The sequence below is a fragment of the Nipponia nippon genome, unplaced genomic scaffold, assembly GCF_047370975.1.
Source record: "Nipponia nippon isolate SJK-2023a ecotype South Korea unplaced genomic scaffold, ASM4737097v1 scaffold_14, whole genome shotgun sequence".
In the NCBI taxonomy this organism is placed as follows: domain Eukaryota; kingdom Metazoa; phylum Chordata; class Aves; order Pelecaniformes; family Threskiornithidae; genus Nipponia; species Nipponia nippon.
Window position 1 is genome coordinate 30,550 of NW_028262330.1, and position 18,258 is coordinate 48,807.

The 18,258-nt window shown below is 54.8% G+C and overlaps 1 protein-coding gene across 34 annotated transcripts in view; it reads right to left on the bottom strand.

Annotated features, from left to right (window-relative positions):
* Window positions 1-16,506, bottom strand: part of LOC148056371 (uncharacterized) — a 35,346-nt gene extending 18,840 nt beyond the window's left edge. For 11 of the 34 annotated variants that reach the window (XR_015703179.1, XR_015703175.1, XR_015703173.1 and 8 more), the window contains exons 1-7: window positions 13,390-16,506; window positions 11,403-11,502; window positions 10,774-10,872; window positions 9,290-9,498; window positions 6,081-8,843; window positions 2,464-2,655; window positions 2,102-2,211 (exon numbers count right to left, since the gene is read on the bottom strand). Coding sequence is in view for 8 of the 34 variants with exons in the window: in XM_087750639.1 (XP_087606765.1) it covers window positions 8,798-8,843; window positions 9,290-9,498; window positions 10,774-10,872; window positions 11,403-11,502; window positions 13,390-13,565 (630 nt within the window). In the remaining 26 variants the exon portion in view is untranslated. Of the gene's footprint in view, window positions 1-7; window positions 648-684; window positions 1,828-2,101; window positions 2,212-2,463; window positions 2,656-5,720; window positions 9,499-10,773; window positions 10,873-11,373; window positions 11,503-12,361; window positions 12,421-13,389 lie in introns of those variants that run through there. The other 23 variants (XR_015703185.1, XR_015703186.1, XM_087750640.1 and 20 more) reach the window with 16 other exon arrangements.
* Between the last annotated feature and the right edge of the window lie 1,752 nt (window positions 16,507-18,258).

Sequence of the window (18,258 nt, forward strand, 5' to 3'; positions counted from 1 at the left end):
AATAAATCATATTCAAGGGCCAGCTTGCTGCCACGAGGACAGGGTTTGGGGGCAGTCCATGCCTACAGGACAGGCTTCAGGGGAGGTGCTGGAGCTGGGGGCAGCTGCCTGGGGCGAGCAGGGCTGGAGGAGTTTTGCTGAGTTGGAGAGGCACCCAGTGCCTTTTCCAGAGGGTGGGCACCCAGAGGGGTGGGGGCAGCCATCTCCTGCCCCTCTTCCTGCATCCTCTCCACCAGCTCTCAGAATATCCCTGGACCTGCCCTGATGGGGCCTGACTCCAACTGACTTCAGCCTGTTGCACTGGTGGGTTGGAAACATCCTCACGACTTGTCGGCATTCTCCAGCAGGCATGCCCCAGCAGCACCATCCCCTGGGGCTGCAGCCCTTTTACACAGAGGGGCCATCACCATCAGCCTCACCGGGCCCCCTGGGGCTCCTCCAGCCGCAGCCCACAGCTGCGGCCATGGCCCCTGACACCCACCGTGTAACCTGCTCCCCTGGACTCTCTGACAGCCACTCACCAAGTACAAAGGAGTACAACCACAGCCGTGAGTGCAAAGGAGACAGCAAGTGCTTATTCGTTAATGCATATAAGTCCCGGGAGTGAGTCTGCTATGGGGTTCGCTGCCTGTACACTCATCCTTCCCCTGGGACAAGTTGGCAGTTGTTACTGGAGCAGCAGATACAAAAAATGAAAATACAGCGATAGGGAGCAGGACAGAAGAACAGAAAGAGGAAAAGTAAAATGAGGGAGGACTGAGGAGCAGAGAAAGAAAGGTACAGGGAAAAGGACAGGGAGATAGATAAGTCGATAAAAAAGGGGATGAGGAGCCCTGCAGGGACATGGCAGAAGAAAAACAGGGTCAGGGAGCAGGACAGAGGAAAAGAGAGAGAAAATGATGAGCAAGGAGCCAAACAGACAGATCAAGAGAGAAATCAAATGAGAGGAATAAGGGAGGGAGGGAGACAAAAAGACAGGGAACAAGCCAGAGGAACTGAAGAGAAAGAGAGAGAGAGAGATTAGGACAAAGAGAGGGAGAAAGAAAAACCATCGCTGGGCTGCAGGATGAGAAAAAAGGGAGCAGAACAGAGGGGAATAATGGGACAGCGAGCCGGGCAGGGGCAGTATAGTGAGAAACAATGGGAGAACAAGTGCTATGGAGATATACAGACAAAGAGTTACAGGGAAGATGGAGGACAGAGAGAAAAGAGAAAAGGGGCATGGAGCAGGGAAGAGATGGTGAAAGAAACATTAGAGACAGAGAGAGGAGGAGAGTGACAGCAGCAAGGCAGAAAGACGACGAAAGAACGGGTAGCAGGGTAGCAGTGACGGGTAGCAGGCCAGAGGGACGAGGAAAGACTGGAGGAAGGACAGAGCGATCTAGGAAACAGGTGAGGGACAGGGAACCAGAAAGTGGGATACTGCAAGAGAGAGAGGGACAGGGAGCAGGATGCTGTGATGGAGAACAAACGAGAACAACAGAAAGAACAACAGAGAGGTGGACCATGAGAACAAACAGGAACAGAGAGGGGAAGCAATAAAAAATAGGGACAGGGAGCAGCACAAAGGGTCAGAAAGAGTAAGAGATGAACAGGAAGGAGGACAGGGACAGTGAGATCCGGAATACAAAAAAAAACAGCAACAGTGAGCAAGACAAGGGGATAGAGAAAGGAAGGGAAGAAGGGAGGGAGGAGAGACATAGGAAGGCAGGGACACAGAGCGGCATGTACAGGTGCAAAGAGGAAAAGAACATCAGGGAACAGGACAGAGAAAGAGATGGATTCAGATCAGGACAAAAAGATGGAAAAGGGAAAAACAACAATGGGCTGCAGGACAGAGACAGAGGATAACAAAAGAAAGGAGAAGGAGCAGGCCAAAGGCACAGAGAGAGAAAAAAAGCAGGGGGTGGTAGAACAAGATGGATAAAGGGAGAGAGGAAAAGGGAGCAGTGCAGAAAAACAGAGAAAAGAGAACGGGTACAGGGAAGAACAAAAAAAGAAAAATCACAGCAGCATGCAAAAGAGAGAGGGCCAGGGAAGGGGCAGGGAGGGACCGGGGCACAGACAAGGGGTGACAGGTCCCCAAGGGCCCGGGACTCACCACAGCTCTCGCTCTCGGTGCTGCTGGGAGAACTGGCCAGTTGAGATGCTTCTTCCTCCTTCTCTCCTCCCTTCCTCTTCTGTAACTCCAGTCACTCGGCTGTCCTCCACCTAAGAGGATACGTGGATATCTTACAGCTCTTATGAGACAAGGTTTCCTAGACATGTAGCCTCGCTTGCTCGTGCACTACGCGGCTGTACCACACTTTGGGTTATGCATACAGGCCCTGTGGTGCACATCGGCTGTCTGGCCTGCAGTGCACTACAAAGAGGGATCCCTTCCCACCCAGAGGGGCAGGCTCTCTCTTGCCTGCAGTGGGAGGCAGTGGTCAGCCAGATGGCCTTCCGTTTCTTCTTCTTTACCTTTCTCCAGCCTCTCCGGCTTCAGCCGTGGCAGCTCCTGTCCACAGCCAGTAAGCGCCCCGCCTGTCCCTTTTCACCCCCGCACCGCAAAGAGAGTGAGGTCAGGCAGAGACAACCCACGCAAGCCTGAGGCAGGTGCTGTCAGCAGCATCCCCACGGGAGGAATGGACAACCGCGTCCTCAGCATGGCCTCTAGCACAGGGAAAGAAGAAGCGGCGACCGTTATTACCGTAGATCACCCCTGGCCTAAGCCCTTCCTTCTGCAGAGGCTTCTGGAGACACTGCTCCTTCCCCGCACTGCTGGTAACGGCACCCGCATTAAGGGAGAATCCAGCCCACTTGAGAGCCAGCTTGTGGTCTTCACAACAGGGCTTGGGGGCGATCTGGTGCTATGGGACAGGCTTCAGGGGAGGTGCTGGAGCAGGGGGCAGCTGCACGGGGTGAGCGGAGCCAGGAGAGGCTCAGGGGGAGCTCTGGTGAGTTGGGGAGGTGCCCTGCCTCTGCGCCTAGGGGATATCCGCCTCCTTCCCCTCTTCCCTTCTATCAGCTTTTAGGTAACTCCCTGGGGCTGCCCTGGCCCAGCTCGCTTCCAGCAGACCAAGAGCCTGCCGCAGCGGGCAGGTTGAAGCTTCCTGTCCCACCACCCCCGGGCAGCCAGCAGGCAGGAGACAACCCTGCACACTCAAAGGAGCTCGCTCACCTCCCTGGTGCTCCTGGCCCTTACCCACCACCGCCAATCGTGCCCAGCATGCCACCACGCTGTGGTAACAGCGAAGAAGACGGCGTCGGCGGCAACAGCGAGCACCCAGCGCGCAGCGATTGCCCACGGGCGGCGGCAGCGCTGCCGTCTGCATTTTGCACGCCAAGCACCTGCGATCTGCGAGCGAGCGGTACGCTGGCGCCCCTCGGGCTCTGCTGCGGTGCCCTCTGCTCATCCTGCACACGCACCGGGCTTCCCGCGCAGGGCTTGCCGCTTAAATAAGACGCTGCGCCATGTTACTTACCGCCCTGCCCTGCGGCGTGCAAAGGAATGAGACGTGAAACAGGCAAAGCAAAGAGGCACGGCGGCCCCTCAGCTGGCCGCACCAGACGGCCGTAGAGCCCTGCCAGTTCCCTCGCTGCTCTGGACGGCAGCGCAGCTCCGCGCTCCCTGCCGCTCCCGCCAGCACGCGCGGCGCCCGCGCTTGGCCGCCTGCAGCGCGCGAGACTCGGGAGGCTGGAGGGGCCGGTCCGCCGAGGGGGCAGCTGAGCCGCTCGCCTCCTTCGGCTGCCTCATTTGCCGCCTTAAAACAATCACTTCCACGCTCCGTTTCTTCATTTCAGACCCCTCTCAACATCTCCTGACCTGCAAGCCATTTGCAGCAAGCAACACGGCTGAAATCCTGTGCTGCTAGAGACCGAGCTGTCATCTTGCTCCCACGCCCAAAGGCTTTGGGAACCTGAACCCCCTGCTTGTTTGGGCATCGAGACTGCGAGGCGAGAAACACGCCTGGACTCCACCAAGCCAGGCGCCTGCCACATCGCTCAGCACGGTGCTACGCGGCTGCCTGACCGACACCTTCTGCCGCTAAAACCAGAGCGCGGTTCCCTTCTGAAGAGTCACCGGCAGCGCGGAGAGTCCCTCGCCTTTCCCTGCGCCAGGTCCCCCGGGAACAGCGTCTCAGTCGGACTGGAGCGTCCAGCAGCCTCCGGTCGTCCCAGCCCCTCGCCCGTCCAGAAAGCGCCTGCCTGTAGCAGCGGCAGAACCACTGCTGCCCAGAGGGGAAAGGAATGGCTCGGGGCAAAGCTCCCCAGGCTGCCCGTGTCCCGTGCGGAGCTGGGGGTCCAGAAGCAAAGGAGCTATGGGAGGGGGGAGCAGGGGAGCGGGGGAACGAGACTGGAGGGCAGGGGACGCGGGGGGCACGTCACGGGGCAAAAAAAAAAACCCACACGGGGGGAAAAACCTTGTGTGGGGGGACGTTTGGGTGGAGAGCACTTGGGAGGGCGCAGAGACAGGCAGAGGAGGACGGGGGGGCGGAGACGGACACGGACGGACGGCGGCTGTGTGTGGGTAGAAAGGTGCACGGGGGGACACGGGTGGGGATGACCTACACCAGGGGGTCCGCCCGGCATAATCCACAGCAGATAACTCACCTGGGATAAGCCGCAACGGATATTCCGCTCCGGAGAAGGAATCCACGCCAGATAATCCCCAGCAATGCCCCTCAAACTGCCAGCGGTTCACCCCAAATTTGGCCCAAATTGGTGCGGGTTTTGCGTTTGGGTTTTTTTTTTTGGTTTTTTTGGTTTGATTTTTTGTTGTTGTTGTTCTGTTTTGTTTTTTCTTTTACATCATACAAAACTTGGGGGTTTCTGCTTTTCAAAACTATTCAGTTCTGGGGTTTTCCGGCGCTTTTCCACATCATAACAATGGGTCATTTTTGGTTTTCTGCGTTAAAATGTAGGGGGGGGGGTGGGGGGGGTGGGTGTGTACGCGCGCGCTTGCTTTCCAGCTGCACAAATCCAGGCGGATTCGGCTTTCCTGGGAGCCCCAAACCGTGTTGCTCTTGGATAGTTTGCTCTTGGACTTGGATATTTTGACACTTTGGTATCTTAGACTTCGGTATCTACTTACAATTCTGTCTATTTAGACTTAGTTATCTGTTTACACTTCCATAGAACCTTTACTTCGATTACACAGACGACCTACTTTGGCTTACTCGGTGACACACGGTAAGCGTAGATACCTCTACCTATCCAGACTTTCTTCTGTTTTAAATTCCTTCATCTACATCATCTCTTTTTGCGTTTTAAACTCCTTTATTTCTTCACATATAGACAAGTTCTTTTTTATTTTAAAACCCTATCTATCTCCATTTAGATTTTTAAATAATTTCTATAACATCGCAGGTACAGGTTTGTATTTTGAAATCCTTTTCTCTCTCTAGAAATGAATATTATTTTTCAATATATATATATGTAAAGGCGAGAGATTTTCCTCTACTGCAATGCCTCGCACCCGTATTTCCAGTTTTTAACATTTTTAATCACACACACACACGAGTTTTCAGGCATTTTGGGGCTGTGACCCCCCCTCCTCTGGGGGGAAACCTCCCCGTGACACCTTCATCCCCCACTCACCTGCTCCTCTGTTTCATCATCACGCCCCCGCCCCCAGGGACGTTGGGGTGCCCCAAATGACATCATCACCCCCCAGGCCCCTCCAACACTTTTTCATCACCCCCCCAAAAAAGGCACAAAACAAGGAAAACAGCCCCGACCGGCAACTCGCTACTTTAATAATGCCATTTACATATGTAGGCGCCCCCCCGAAAAGGGGAGCTCCGCCAGAGAAATAAAATGGGGGCAGCCCCCCCCAGCCCCTGTCCCGCAAGCCGGCGGCTGCCCCACGCCGCGGGGGGAGCCTGCCAGGGGACGGTGACGCACCTCTCGCTCAGGCTCTGCTCTGCCGTGCTCCCCCTCCGTTCCCGCGCTGGGACGGGCTCCCCGGGGCAGCGAACCTCCCCGCTCCCTCTTGGCCTGGCACTCTCCCCACCAGACAGCCCTCGCTGACGCACCCGCGGGGCACCCGCCGGAGACAGAGCCAGGAGCCTCCAGGCACGGGGCCGGCCCCTTACCCTCGGGACGCTTCACGACCGGCAGGCCAACCTGGGCCGGGGGGGACCTAGCGAGCATCACGAGACGCTTGCAACGAGACACCTGAAAAACAAAAATCCCAAGCGATATTTCCGCATGTGAAAAAAATAGCACAGCAGCGAGTAGAGGAATTCAGTCAGAGCAAGGGAGGGGAGAGCAGTTGAGCTCAAGGAGGATTCGAGGTAAGCAGGTCAGCTCAAAACACAAGACGTCCTTTAAAAGCTAGAGCGACCTGAACGCTTCCAATCAGCATTAAGACTAACCGGTACGATTCCGAACACGTTCTGCGCGTAAAAGTACGCGCTCTTGCCGGCGCTGGAAAACGTCTCACCCCTTCCTTACGGCACGGCTGCAGGGAGACAACCCTGCGAGGCTGCAGGACAAGGGCGTACCGCAATCAGAATCTACGCTTACAGATCCGCCGCAACAGCTACGGCCCTCGCGCTCCTGCGCATCTTGCTGGCTCGGTCGATAAAGCTGGAAGCGAAGCGTAACGCTTTCGAGGGTAAAAGGAAAACCAGAGGACAAATCGCAGCAATTCGCTTCATACTAAAAAAGCTGTGCGTGTGCTTACAGACATCCAATAAAAATACTTCCACCGGAGAAGGGCTGGATTTTCCTTTTGCATTAATTTAACTTGCACAGCTGTGAATCGATACCAGCAGATTATCTGTCTCCAAGATACGCAGTTATCATTTGACCAGGGGTTTTTTGCGCCTTACGTCATTAGGAGTGACATCTGGCCAGCCGCGCTGCCCGAGAGAGATGCTACTGAACTGCCAGGGAAACGCATCCTTGAAAGCCAGACAGAAAGAAAAGTACTTCAGAGCACTCCGTCAAACGAGCGGGGGGGAAAAAAACCCATAACGTTCAGTTGCCTCTCCTGGTCAACGTTTAGAACAAATACCTAACGGCTTAAATACACCTAAGCAATTCTACGCCACAGCTAGTTGGCAGTTACAGTTGAAACAACGCAAGGCAGTTTGCATAGACAATTTTAACTTTTTTTTTTTTTTCCTAAAGTTACATCTAGGGTAGAAAAATCAGTGAGAGAAGAGATCCCCCATACGGTTTTACTTTGCGGGCGGAATCCAATCCCCGGGGCTGCAATGCCTAAGGCTACCAAAAAGGACTGGCAGATTTGCTAACGCTTTTGGCTGCACCGAAGCACGCAGAGGAACGCGTGTTGATGACATCTCGGCTGTTGCAACTGAGAACCAGCGATGCCATCAACTTCCGGAAGACGTGCTGTGCTCAGGTCTTTAGAAGCAAACTGACGCGTTTTTTTTGTTTGTTTGTTTTTTTCTTTTTTTTTTTTTTTTTTAAGAGAGCGGAAAGTCTCGCTGCTGCTGACTTCTACTGCCAAGCGCATCATCTCTGAAGATCCCCACTCTGATGGGGAGTTCATAAAACACAACTTCTTTGAATGAGAAAGATTTCCATTCTGGAAAATCTCTTTCCAACTGAAGAAAGAAACCACACGCTGTAGGTTAAGGAAAAAGGACGCTGCCGAAGCAGTAACTCACCGAAACCACGTCAGGACTCGCTGTCGCTACTTACAAGGCTGGCAATGCTTCCCGGGAAAGCGACGCCGATTCCTCCTCTTTTGTCCACGTCTCTCCTTGGACCTGGATCGCTTTTAGTACGGACGCTAGTATCTCAGTAAGCTTTTCAAGTACTACTGTAAGATATTTTCAAAACTTATTGACTGAAAAAGCACACAACAGACGATCCCTCAGAAACATCTGTAACGCGACGCTTCCCGGACACGTCCGTGCTTTAAGCTACGACGGCAAGATAAGCAGGGCTCAAGAAACGCCATGCCGATGAGGCGACGCGTTCGAGACCCTCGGGAGGCTTACCGAGGGGCCCCATGATCACCAAGAGCTACGGAAACATCAAGACCCGAGAAAGCCAGGGTACGAGACACAGAAGACAGACTACGCAAAAGCAGAACACACAGACACAGGATGGAACCGCCCTGCCCAGCCAACGTCAGCAGCGTGCTAAGAACAGTAACCCGGTCCTTTTCCCTTCCCAAAGGAGACTGCTCCTGGACAGGCCTCTCCCCGACACCAACTTTATAACCCCTCCCTGCAATTCCTATCCTTGATACCTCCTCAGCCCTGACCCCGCAACTGAGCTTTCAGAGGGCCAGAGATCTGAATCCACCCTCAAAAAAGAAAAAAAGAAAACCACCACACACCTAACTAGAACATTCCGGCACTCACTCAGTTCCTCTTCATCATCTCAAAAAAACCCAAAAAAACAAAAACAAAAAAACCCAAAACCTCCCAACCCAAAAACCCACAGCACACTAACAAACTAAAACACAGTGCTGGTATTCAGCATCGGTCTGGTTACTGCCAGCCGCTTCTGCGACACCCTCCTCCTCAAAAGCACCGCACCGCTCTGCTCCCCTGCTCCACGCCTGTTCTAAAGAAAGATGCTGCGGCTGTCGCTCGGTGCACCTGGGAACTTTGTGTCTCCTGGCATCCTGTGGCGCTCGGGTGAAATAGCCAGCCCCGTGTGCCTCCCCTCTACCACCCAGCTCACCTCAACTTCTCAGCCGATTCTCAAGGCAGCCAGCACAGCTCCCACAAAACCAAACGGGAAATGATTAACCAACATGCCATTTCATACTTTACTATTAAATGACGACCCAGCTGACAACCACCTCGCCTCCTCCAGCCGCTCCTCAGTGGGAAGCTACGCCCCCTCCGAGGCTGTTAAAAGGGAGGACCCTAAGGAAAGAGAACAACTCCTTGAAAACTAAAGACAGGGAACGGGATAAAAGCAAAAAACTTCAATAATGACGGGAATTAGGGCAACAAAGAGAAAAAAATGAAAACCGGGGACAGTGAACTAAAAGAGAGACGTAGGAAGAAAATTGAAAAAGCAAAGGTACTAATAGAGACAAGGAAGAATTAAAAAAGGGAAACGGCAAACGGAATACAAGTAGACAGAAGCTTTTGTCGTGGTTTAACCCCAGCCAGCAGCTAAGCACCACACAGCCGCTACGGGGGAGAAAATTGGAAGGGTGGAAGTCAGAACACTCGTGGGTTAAAGTAAGAACAGTTTAACAATTGAAGGAAAAGACAACAGAATAGTAGTAATAGTACTAGTAGTAATAATAATAATAAACCAATAACAGTATACAAAGCAAGCGATTCACTCTACAGGTGCTCACCACTCGCCGACCGATGCCAAGCACGTCCCCGAGCAGCGATCGCTGACTCCTGGCCAACGACCCCCCGTTTCCCTACCGAGCGTGACGTCACACGGGAGGGAACAGCGCTTCGGCCGGTGCGGGTCAGCTGAGCTGGCTGTGGCGCTTCCCAGCTTCTGGCGCACTGGGCAGAGCACGGGAAGCTGAAAGGTCCTTGAGCGGTGTAAGCGCTACTTAGCGACAAACAAAAACGTCAGTGCGTTACCAACATTGTTCTCATCCTAAATCCAAACCGCAGCACTGTGCCAGCTACTAGGAAGAACCTTAACTCTCTGCCAGCCGAAAGCAGGAGGCTTTGAACAGCAAGGGCGATGGAGGAAATAAGGAAAAACTTAATCAATAGCGACAGGGAGCTCCGTCGGAGAAGGAAAATTTAGAAAGCGAGGGCACTAAGGGAAGAGAAGAAACAATTAAACCCAACTAAACCCCAAGGGGAAAAGTCAACATAGAACACTGAAAAAGCAACAGGGATTAGGGAAATAAATGGGAAAATTAAAAAACAGGACAGCGAACTAAAGGGACGGAGAAGGAAAATTCAAAAAACGAGGGCCCTAAGGAAAGACAAGAAAGAATTAAAACATAAATACAGGGGAATAAAGGCAGCAAAGAGGACAACAGGAGACAGGAGAGTGCTTAAAGGAAGCGGCGATTAAGAACATCAGGAAGTGATTTAAAAACCCGCATCAGTGAACTAAAACGGAGACGGAAAAAACGGAAGAAGACAGAAAATTATTTTTGAATCATTTATATAATACAGCAGATATAGGTTTGTATTTGGAAATCCTTCTTTTTATATATATATATATGAATTTTGTATATATACATATGAATATTATTTATATATATATATATATATATATATATATATATATATATATATATAAAGGCGAGAGATGTTTCTCTACTGCAATGCCTCACACCCGTATTTACAGTTTTGAACGTTTTTAATCACACACACAAATTTTCGAGGCCGATTCCTCCTCTTTTGTCCACGTCTCTCCTTGGACCTGGATCGCTTTTAGTATGGACGCTAGTATCTCAGTAAGCTTTTCAAGTACTACTCTAAGATATTTTCAAAACTTACTGACTGAAAAAGCACACAGCTTTTATGACGAAAACAAAGCCTGTTTCTTCTGAACGCCTGAACTCTTACAAACGGCGTCTTTCCTCTTTTAGGACGCAACTATTTTCCCGATATCATTTCCTAGTAAGCGCACAGAAACAGAAGATTGCGCTTTCAGGAAGGCAAAATAAACGGAGGGAAGTCGGCTTTGCACAGGCAGAACACGCTCCAGCGCAGACCTTCTTTTCCTTTCAGGATCTGCGTTAAAATAGTTCCTAGAAAAACTACAGAAGGAAGGAGAGCTGGCGCATTCTTGACGTTAACTTTGAAGTCCATGCTACAAGCGCCTTCGGAAAAACGCGGACGCGCATCGCGGACGTACCTTGTACTCGCAGACCGCTACACAGCCTTTCCGTCCGTCTTGCGCTTTCACGGCAGAAGAAAGGGCGACCACGGTGAAACGGCGGCAGCTGACACTCTGCTGAGAGAGGAAAAAAAACCTGTAGCATAAAGCTGGGTAGGAGTCCCAAGCTGCCCGTTTTTGTGAAGTCTTGCGAAGGCTACAGCCGAGCGAAGGAAAAAATAGCCGTTTGGAACATATTGCCAAACAACATGCGGCAATAAAACTCGGAGGCGTTTGACACGCGCCCATTTTTTGGTAACTTGCTATTTGCTTCCTGTTATCGTTGTTCTTCCTTCAGAACCTCTACTTGGAGCCAACTTCTTTGCTACCGGTTCAAGCGTTTCCCTTCCTGGTATTACTAGCACACGGGCCCAGGCAAGTCCCTGAACTGCTCTTCCGAACTTCTCCAAACGACAATTACAGCCACGAAAGAGGACTTCAAGAGAGGAAAAGGAGAGGCCGGGCAGCAAAAGAGCTCTGCAGGCTGCCACCAGTCAACATTCCACTCTTTTTTTTTTTCTTTTTTTTCTTTTAAATCCACCCCCCCGCCCCCAAATACAAACAAAAAAACCCCATGACCTTGTATTTTTTTTCCTTTGGGAGCTCACCCCTGTCTCAGCACAGTGTCCTCCACAGAGCAGGAAGCGCAGACGATCTGTATCCCGATTTGCACGCGACGAACCCGTGTTCAGAAGAAATAGGCCAGATCTGTAAGACCGGTGTTATTTTGGGGGTTTTAACAATCACAACGCAATTGCATCGACCGACGCGTTTGTGAGAAAACTCATTAACTTCTAAACGTAGCACCTCCTTGGGTAAAAAAACGTGTGCGAGACTGAAAAAAAGGGATGATTCAGAGCTCCCGCTCACGATGGAGCCGTGGCGAAAGGAATGAAAGTGAAGACAAACAGCAGCAACATGAAGTGAAATTCGGCTTTAATTCTAGGCACATGCTTAAGAGACTCTCCAAGCCCACACCTCAATCCTAGGAGCGACTAGCCCTTTTCTGGAAGGACAAACTTTGTTACTTCAAAGTCCTAGACCGAAGGCTCCACAGAACAGAACGTGCACTGAGCCACAGGCCACCGTGCCATCAGCGCTCTGATGGCAAAGAAAAACCAAGGAAAACTAAAGTTTAAATATCGGTTTCCATCGTGTTTCATTCCTTACGTTTCCACTGGCACCTAGGTGCTCCAAAATGAACTCTACTGACACCGCATGTTACTAACAATTCAGTTCTGCGTGTCAAAACAACAGGCTATTTCCAGCTCGCCCATCAAAGTAGCACGACCGACCAGAAGAGAAACACCGGACCCTAAAGAAGGGAACAGGCAGCTCTTCATTTCTCCTAGAGGAAAGTCTGTTCTTTTGCCCGGAAGGCAAACAGCCGAAACTGCCAAGGGAGCACTGCAGGAACGCGGCGCGCTCTCTTAGCTGCAATTTGTCATCGGCTTTTCTGCACGGGCAGCAGCTTTGCCTTTCCTCTGGCTTTGATGTGGCGCCCCTGGAGCGTCTTTGACCCGGCAAGGGTTTCTCCCCGCTCCCGCAGCCCCAGACACGCGATTACCTGAGCGCCGAGCGGAATCACCCACGCGGGATTTTCTTCCCGGGACGCAGAAGGTGACGCTGGGAAAGGAGGAGGCAAAAAAGGAAGCGGTTTGTCCGGCAGCCACGGCCCTAGAAACTACACCTCCCGGCATGCCCCGGGGAACCAACGTGGCCAACCAAAAGCCCCGGATGCCGCGAGACGCAGCCCTCCGTGCTTTGGGACCCTGCGGGGACACCGTTCCCCCCGCCGCCGCCGCACGTGGAAGCCCCGCCGAGCCCCCAGCGCGGCTCCGGGCAGCCCCCGCCAACACCTCCGGCTGACCGCCCCCGCCCAGCGCTCCCCCGCCGCCCAGCCCCAGCGCGGCTCGGTGCGGCGCCTCTCCGCCGCCCGGCCCGCACCGGCGCGGCGCCCGCCCAGCATCGAATCAGTGCGGCTCAGTTCGGCGCGGCGCCCCCCCGCCGCCCGGCCCCGGACCGGCGCGGCTCGGCGCGGCGCTCCCCCGCCGCCCGGCCCCGGAGCGGCGCGGCTCGGCGCGGCGCTCCCCCGCCGCCCGGCCCCGGAGCGGCGCGGCTCGGCGCGCCGCCCCCCGCCGCCCGGCCCCGGACCGGCGCGGCTCGGCGCGCCGCCCCGCCGCCGCCCGGCCCCGGACCGGCGCGGCTCCGCGCGCCGCCCCCCGCCGCCCGGCCCCGGACCGGCGCGGTGCGGCGCCTCTCCGCCGCCCGGCCCGCACCGGCGCGGCGCCCGCCCAGCATCGAACCAGTGCGGCTCAGCTCGGCGCGGCGGCCCCCCGGCGCCCGGCCCCAGAGCGGCGCGGCTCGGCGTGGCGCCCCCCCCACCGCCCGGCTCCGGACCGGCGCGGCCCCCGCCCGACTCCGGGCTCACCTCGCCACCGGCCCCGACCCGGCGCGCCCCCCCCTCGCCCGGCTCCGGGAAGCCCCGCCCGCCCGGCTCCCACACGGCACCGCACCCTCCCCGCTCCGTGCCTCTCGCCGGCCCGCCCGGCTCCCACACGGCACCGCCGCCCTCCTCGGGGCTTCCCCGCTCACCTCCTCCCTGCCTGCAGCCGCAGCCCAACGACCGCTCCACTCCGCCCCGGGCTCCTGCTGGCCCCTCCGCGGGGGGAAGCTGTGCCCATCGCGCGATGCCCACCCACGACGCACCGCGCATGGTCTGGGAGGAATTCCAGTTTAATCTCTGTGGGCTGGACGACCTTCTGTATCATCCAGGGGACTTCTCGTTTCACCTCTGGGCTCTGGAGGGCCTTCTCGATGGTCTGGGTGGACTTTCGGTGTCATCTCTATCGTCTGCGGAGCTGCTCTATACTTTGGGAAGACTTCTGGTTGCATCTCGATGGTCTGAAGGACAGTCTTTCGAATCTGGGAGGACTTTCTGTCTCCTCTCTATGGTCTGGAGGACCTTCTCGATGGTCTGGGTGGACTTTCAGTGTCATCTCCATGGTCTGCGGAGCCGCCCTATACTGCGGGAGGACTTCCGCTTGCATCTCGATGGTCTGAAGGACAGTCTTTCGAATCTGGGATGACTTTCTGTCTCCTCTCTATGGTCTGGAGGACCTTCTCGATGGTCGGGGTGGACTTTCGGTGTCATCTCCATGGTCTGCGGAGCCGCCCTATACTCCGGGAGGACTTCCGCTTGCATCTCGATGGTCTGAAGGACAGTCTTTCGAATCTGGGACGACTTTCTGTCTCATCTCTATGGTCTGGACGACCTTCTCTGTGATCCGGGAGGACTGTGTCGGCCATTTTGGTGGTTTGGACGAGTTATTTTTTTGTCGGGGGGGGTTTGGTTTTTTAAGCTTTTGTGTGCTCTGTGCAGTCACAGCCCAACGACCGCTCCACTCCGCCCCGGGCTCCCGCTGGCCCCTCCGCGGGGGGAAGCTCCACCCACGGCGCGATGCCCGCCCCCGATGCACCTCGCATGCGCTGGCGAAGCTCCGCCCTCCCAGCGGCAAACCCCGCCCCCTGCAGCAAAGCTCTGCCCTGCAAACAGCACACATGCGCCGGTGAAGCTCCGCCCCCTCGGCAAAGCTCCACCCTCCCATGGCAAAGCTCCGCCCCCCCGCAGCAAAGCTCCGTCCCCAACTCATCGCGCATGTGCCGATGAAGCTCCGCCCTCACACAGCAAAGCTCCGCCCTCACCCGGCAAAGCTCTGCCCTCACCTGGCAAGGCTCCGCCCCCCCGCGGCAAAGCTCCGCCCCCGAGGCAGCCTGCATGCGCGGCAAAGCTCCGCCTTTCACATCAAAGCTCCGCCCCCACGGCAAAGCTCCGCCCCAAGGCAGCCGGTTAAGCTCCGCCCTCACATGTCAATCTCCGCCCACCCGCGGCAAAGCTCCGCCCTTCAGAGCAAAGCACCGCCCCCCCTCGGCAAGGCTCCGCCCCCGAGAGAGCACGCATGCGCCGGTGAAGCTCCGCCCTCACACGACAAAGCTCCGCCTTATCACCGCTAGGCTCCGCCCCCCGCGGCTAAGCTCCACCCCAACACAGTGCGCAGGCGTGGTCTCCAGGGGCGGGGCCTGTCGCTAGGGGTGGTGCCCTTCCCCTGCCCGGGGGCATCCAGGGGCGGGGCCCGTCGCTAGGGGCGGGGCCGCTCCACACCAGGACGGGGGCGTTCGGCGGGGCGGGGCTGCAGCGGAGGCGGACGCGGCGGTGCTAGCAGCGGCAAGCGCCTCCCGTGCGGCGAGAGCGGCGCTTCCTTACCGGGAGGCAGCAACGGCTGCGGCGGCAGCACCCCGCGGGCACCGCGCTGTCGCATGCCCGTTACCGGCCACCGGCACCGGCGACCACGAGGACGCCACGGCCCCTGCGCGGCTCCCGCCCTGCAGTACCCGCTTTTGGCCGCCAGGCGGCAGCACCACACCAAGCCCGGCGCTCCGACCGCTCCCCGCGGGGAGAAAGGACTCGCCCCCCGGCCCGCCTGGGGCCGCCCGCAGCCGCCGCCGCCGCCGCCTTACGGGGGGGGGGGGTGTCACAAGCCTCGCCCTTCTCTGCCCCTGCTCCCGCTCACAGCCCACGCAGCCACAGCCATCGCCTCGCCACCAAAAAGCACCCAAGCGGCTCGAGCATTTCAGTCCTCTGCGCTTGACAGCTTGCAGCGGCTGCTGGCCCTTTCTCTCCGCACCCCCCACCCCAGCACCCAGCCGGGGGACGCAGCACAGGGAACCTGGTCAATACCTTTGCCTCGCCTCAGCTTTTTTGCCCCCAGAGTAAGCCCCCGGGAGTGCTGGATTCATCTGCACGTGGCATCAGGGGTGGGAGAGTGACACCAGCGAGTCAACAGACCCTGGAGAGATTTTAGTAAAAAAAAAAAAAAGATCAGAACCAGAAGGGTAAAAGTGAGAAAATTCATGGATTGAGATAAAAACAGTTCAACAACCACATCCACCATTACAGAAAAGAGGAAAACTAAAAATCTAAGAGAAAAACAAAAGCCAATGCAGACAAGCCATACAAATGAAAACAATTGCTCACCACCAAGCGACTGATGCTCCGCCAGTCCCTGAGCCGCAGCCCCCCGCCAGCCTCCCCCCTCATTTTATGGCTGGACGTGACGCACACGGTGCGGGATGTCCCCTTGGTCGGCTGGGGTCCGCTGTCCCAGCCCCCTCCCCTCCCAGCTTTCTGTGCCCCCGCCTGCTCGCCGGCGGGGCAGGGTGAGGAGCAGAAAGGGCCTTGACTCTGTGCAAGTGCTGCTCGGTGACTAAAACATCCCTGCGTGTGTTATCAACACTTTCCAGCACAAATCCAAAACACAGGGGCAGGGAGAGTGGGATGGGTGCAGGGTGCAGGTGGTGTCTTGCGGAAACAGTAATTTTCCAATTAGCAAAACTCCTAACCGCTTGTGCCTTGGGAACGGAATTTGGGAGGGAGCTCAAAGAGATGAAAGTGTTTGTGTAAGTAACAAACTGTGGACAACTAACGGCTCCAGCCTTGAGGAAGAGCTCACAGACCGATAAAAGGGAGCATCTTGGCACCAAAGACTGGACGGTGGCCAGAGAAGTGTGAAGTTTGATCAAACTGCAGAAAGTGGGTGAAAGGTAAACGTGGCGAGGGGAGATCGTGACTGCCGACTCAATTCAGGACCAAAAAGACTTGCCCCCCCACCTGAAAGGAGCACGCCTGCTAATTTACACAGCAAGCGAGGCTAATTTAAGTACAGCAAACCAATAGTGTATGAAATGTTAATCACCAGCCGATAAGTGTAAATTTAGGCAGGTTTATACCGATCTTGTAACCTGACAAATACACTGCCGTTTTGTGTGAGGGTGTGCCTGATTTGTGGGAAATCGCCAAGCACCCAGCTTTGCGCAGACCTGAAATAAGTGATCAATGTTTCTCCTGAGTGGGTGGTTATTGGGCCGTTGCACACTGGGCAAAGGATCCGCTTTTCGGACAACACAGGGAGCGGGTGGGGGGTGTCGGAGTTTGGGTGGGGGCAATGGGCAGATGGGGGGGTGCAGGCAGCGCCCCAGGGGTCCAGAAGCAAAGGGGCTATGGGAGGGGGGAGCAGGGGCACGAGACTGGAGGGCAGGGGACGCGGGGGGCACGTCACGGGGCAAAAAACACCCCGCACGGGGGGGAAAACCTTGTGTGGGGGGACATTTGGGTGGAGAGCACTTGGGAGGGCGCAGAGACAGGCAGAGGAGGACGGGGGGGCGGAGACGGACATGGACGGACAGCGGCTGTGTGTGGGTAGAAAGGTGCACGGGGGGACACGGGTGGGGATGACCTACACCAGGGGGTCTGCCCGGCATAATCCACAGCAGATAACTCACCTGGGATAAGCCGCAACGGATATTCCGCTCCGGAGAAGGAATCCACGCCAGAGAAAAAATCCACTCCAGATAATCCCCAGCAATGCCCCTCAAACTGCCAGCATTTCACCGCAATTTTTGCCAAAATTAGCAGTGTTTTTTGGTGGGGTTTGGTTTGGTTTTTGGTTGTTTTTTGTTTTGGTTGTTTGTGGGTTGTTTTTTTTTTTTTTGCTTTGACATCATACAAAACTTGGGGATTTCTGCTTTCCAAAATATTCAGTTCTGGGGTTTTCCGGCACTTTTCCACATCATAACAATGGGTCATTTTTGGTTTTGGTTTTCTGCATTAACATGGGGGGGGGGGCAGCGTTTGCTTTCCAGCTGCACAAATCCAGGCGGATTCGGCTTTCCTGGGAGCCCCAAACCGTGTTGCTCCCCCCCTCCAAATTGTGTGGCCCTGCAGGGGAAAGTCCCCGTTTGGGGGAAACTGGCCCCAAAGCGGGATGGGAAAAGGGGGAAGGGACAGCTTTGGGAAGTGCTTTTATACCTTCAAGAGAGATTCGAGGGGGAGGTCGAGTTTTTAAATCCTTTCTATAAACAGGGTTTCTTTGCATTTTATAAACCTTCTGTAGCATAGACATTTACACTTACGTAGCTAGTTACACATACACATATTCAGGCAACAGATACCTTTGATGCATATTACCTGTTTACACTGATATGTTATATCTATTGACACATACGTGCCTATTTACACTTTCATAGATTTAGGCTTAGATATCATCTCTACTTACACGTCCGTGTCTATTTACACTTCGTATTCTATAGAACATCCATTTAGATGAGCTGGCTGTTTAGACTTGGATATTTTGACACTTTGGTATCTTAGACTTCTCTCTTTAGACTTAGATATCTACTTACAATTCTGTCTGTTTAGTCTTAGTTATCTGTTTACACTTCCATATAACCTTTTACTCGGTGACACACGGTAAGCGTAGAGAGCTCTACCTATCCAGACTTTTTTCTATTTTAAATTCCTTCATATCCATCATCTCTTTTTGCATTTTAAACTCCTTTATTTCTTAACATATAGACAAGTTCTTTTTTATTTTAAAACCCTATCTATCTCCATTTAGATTTTTTAAT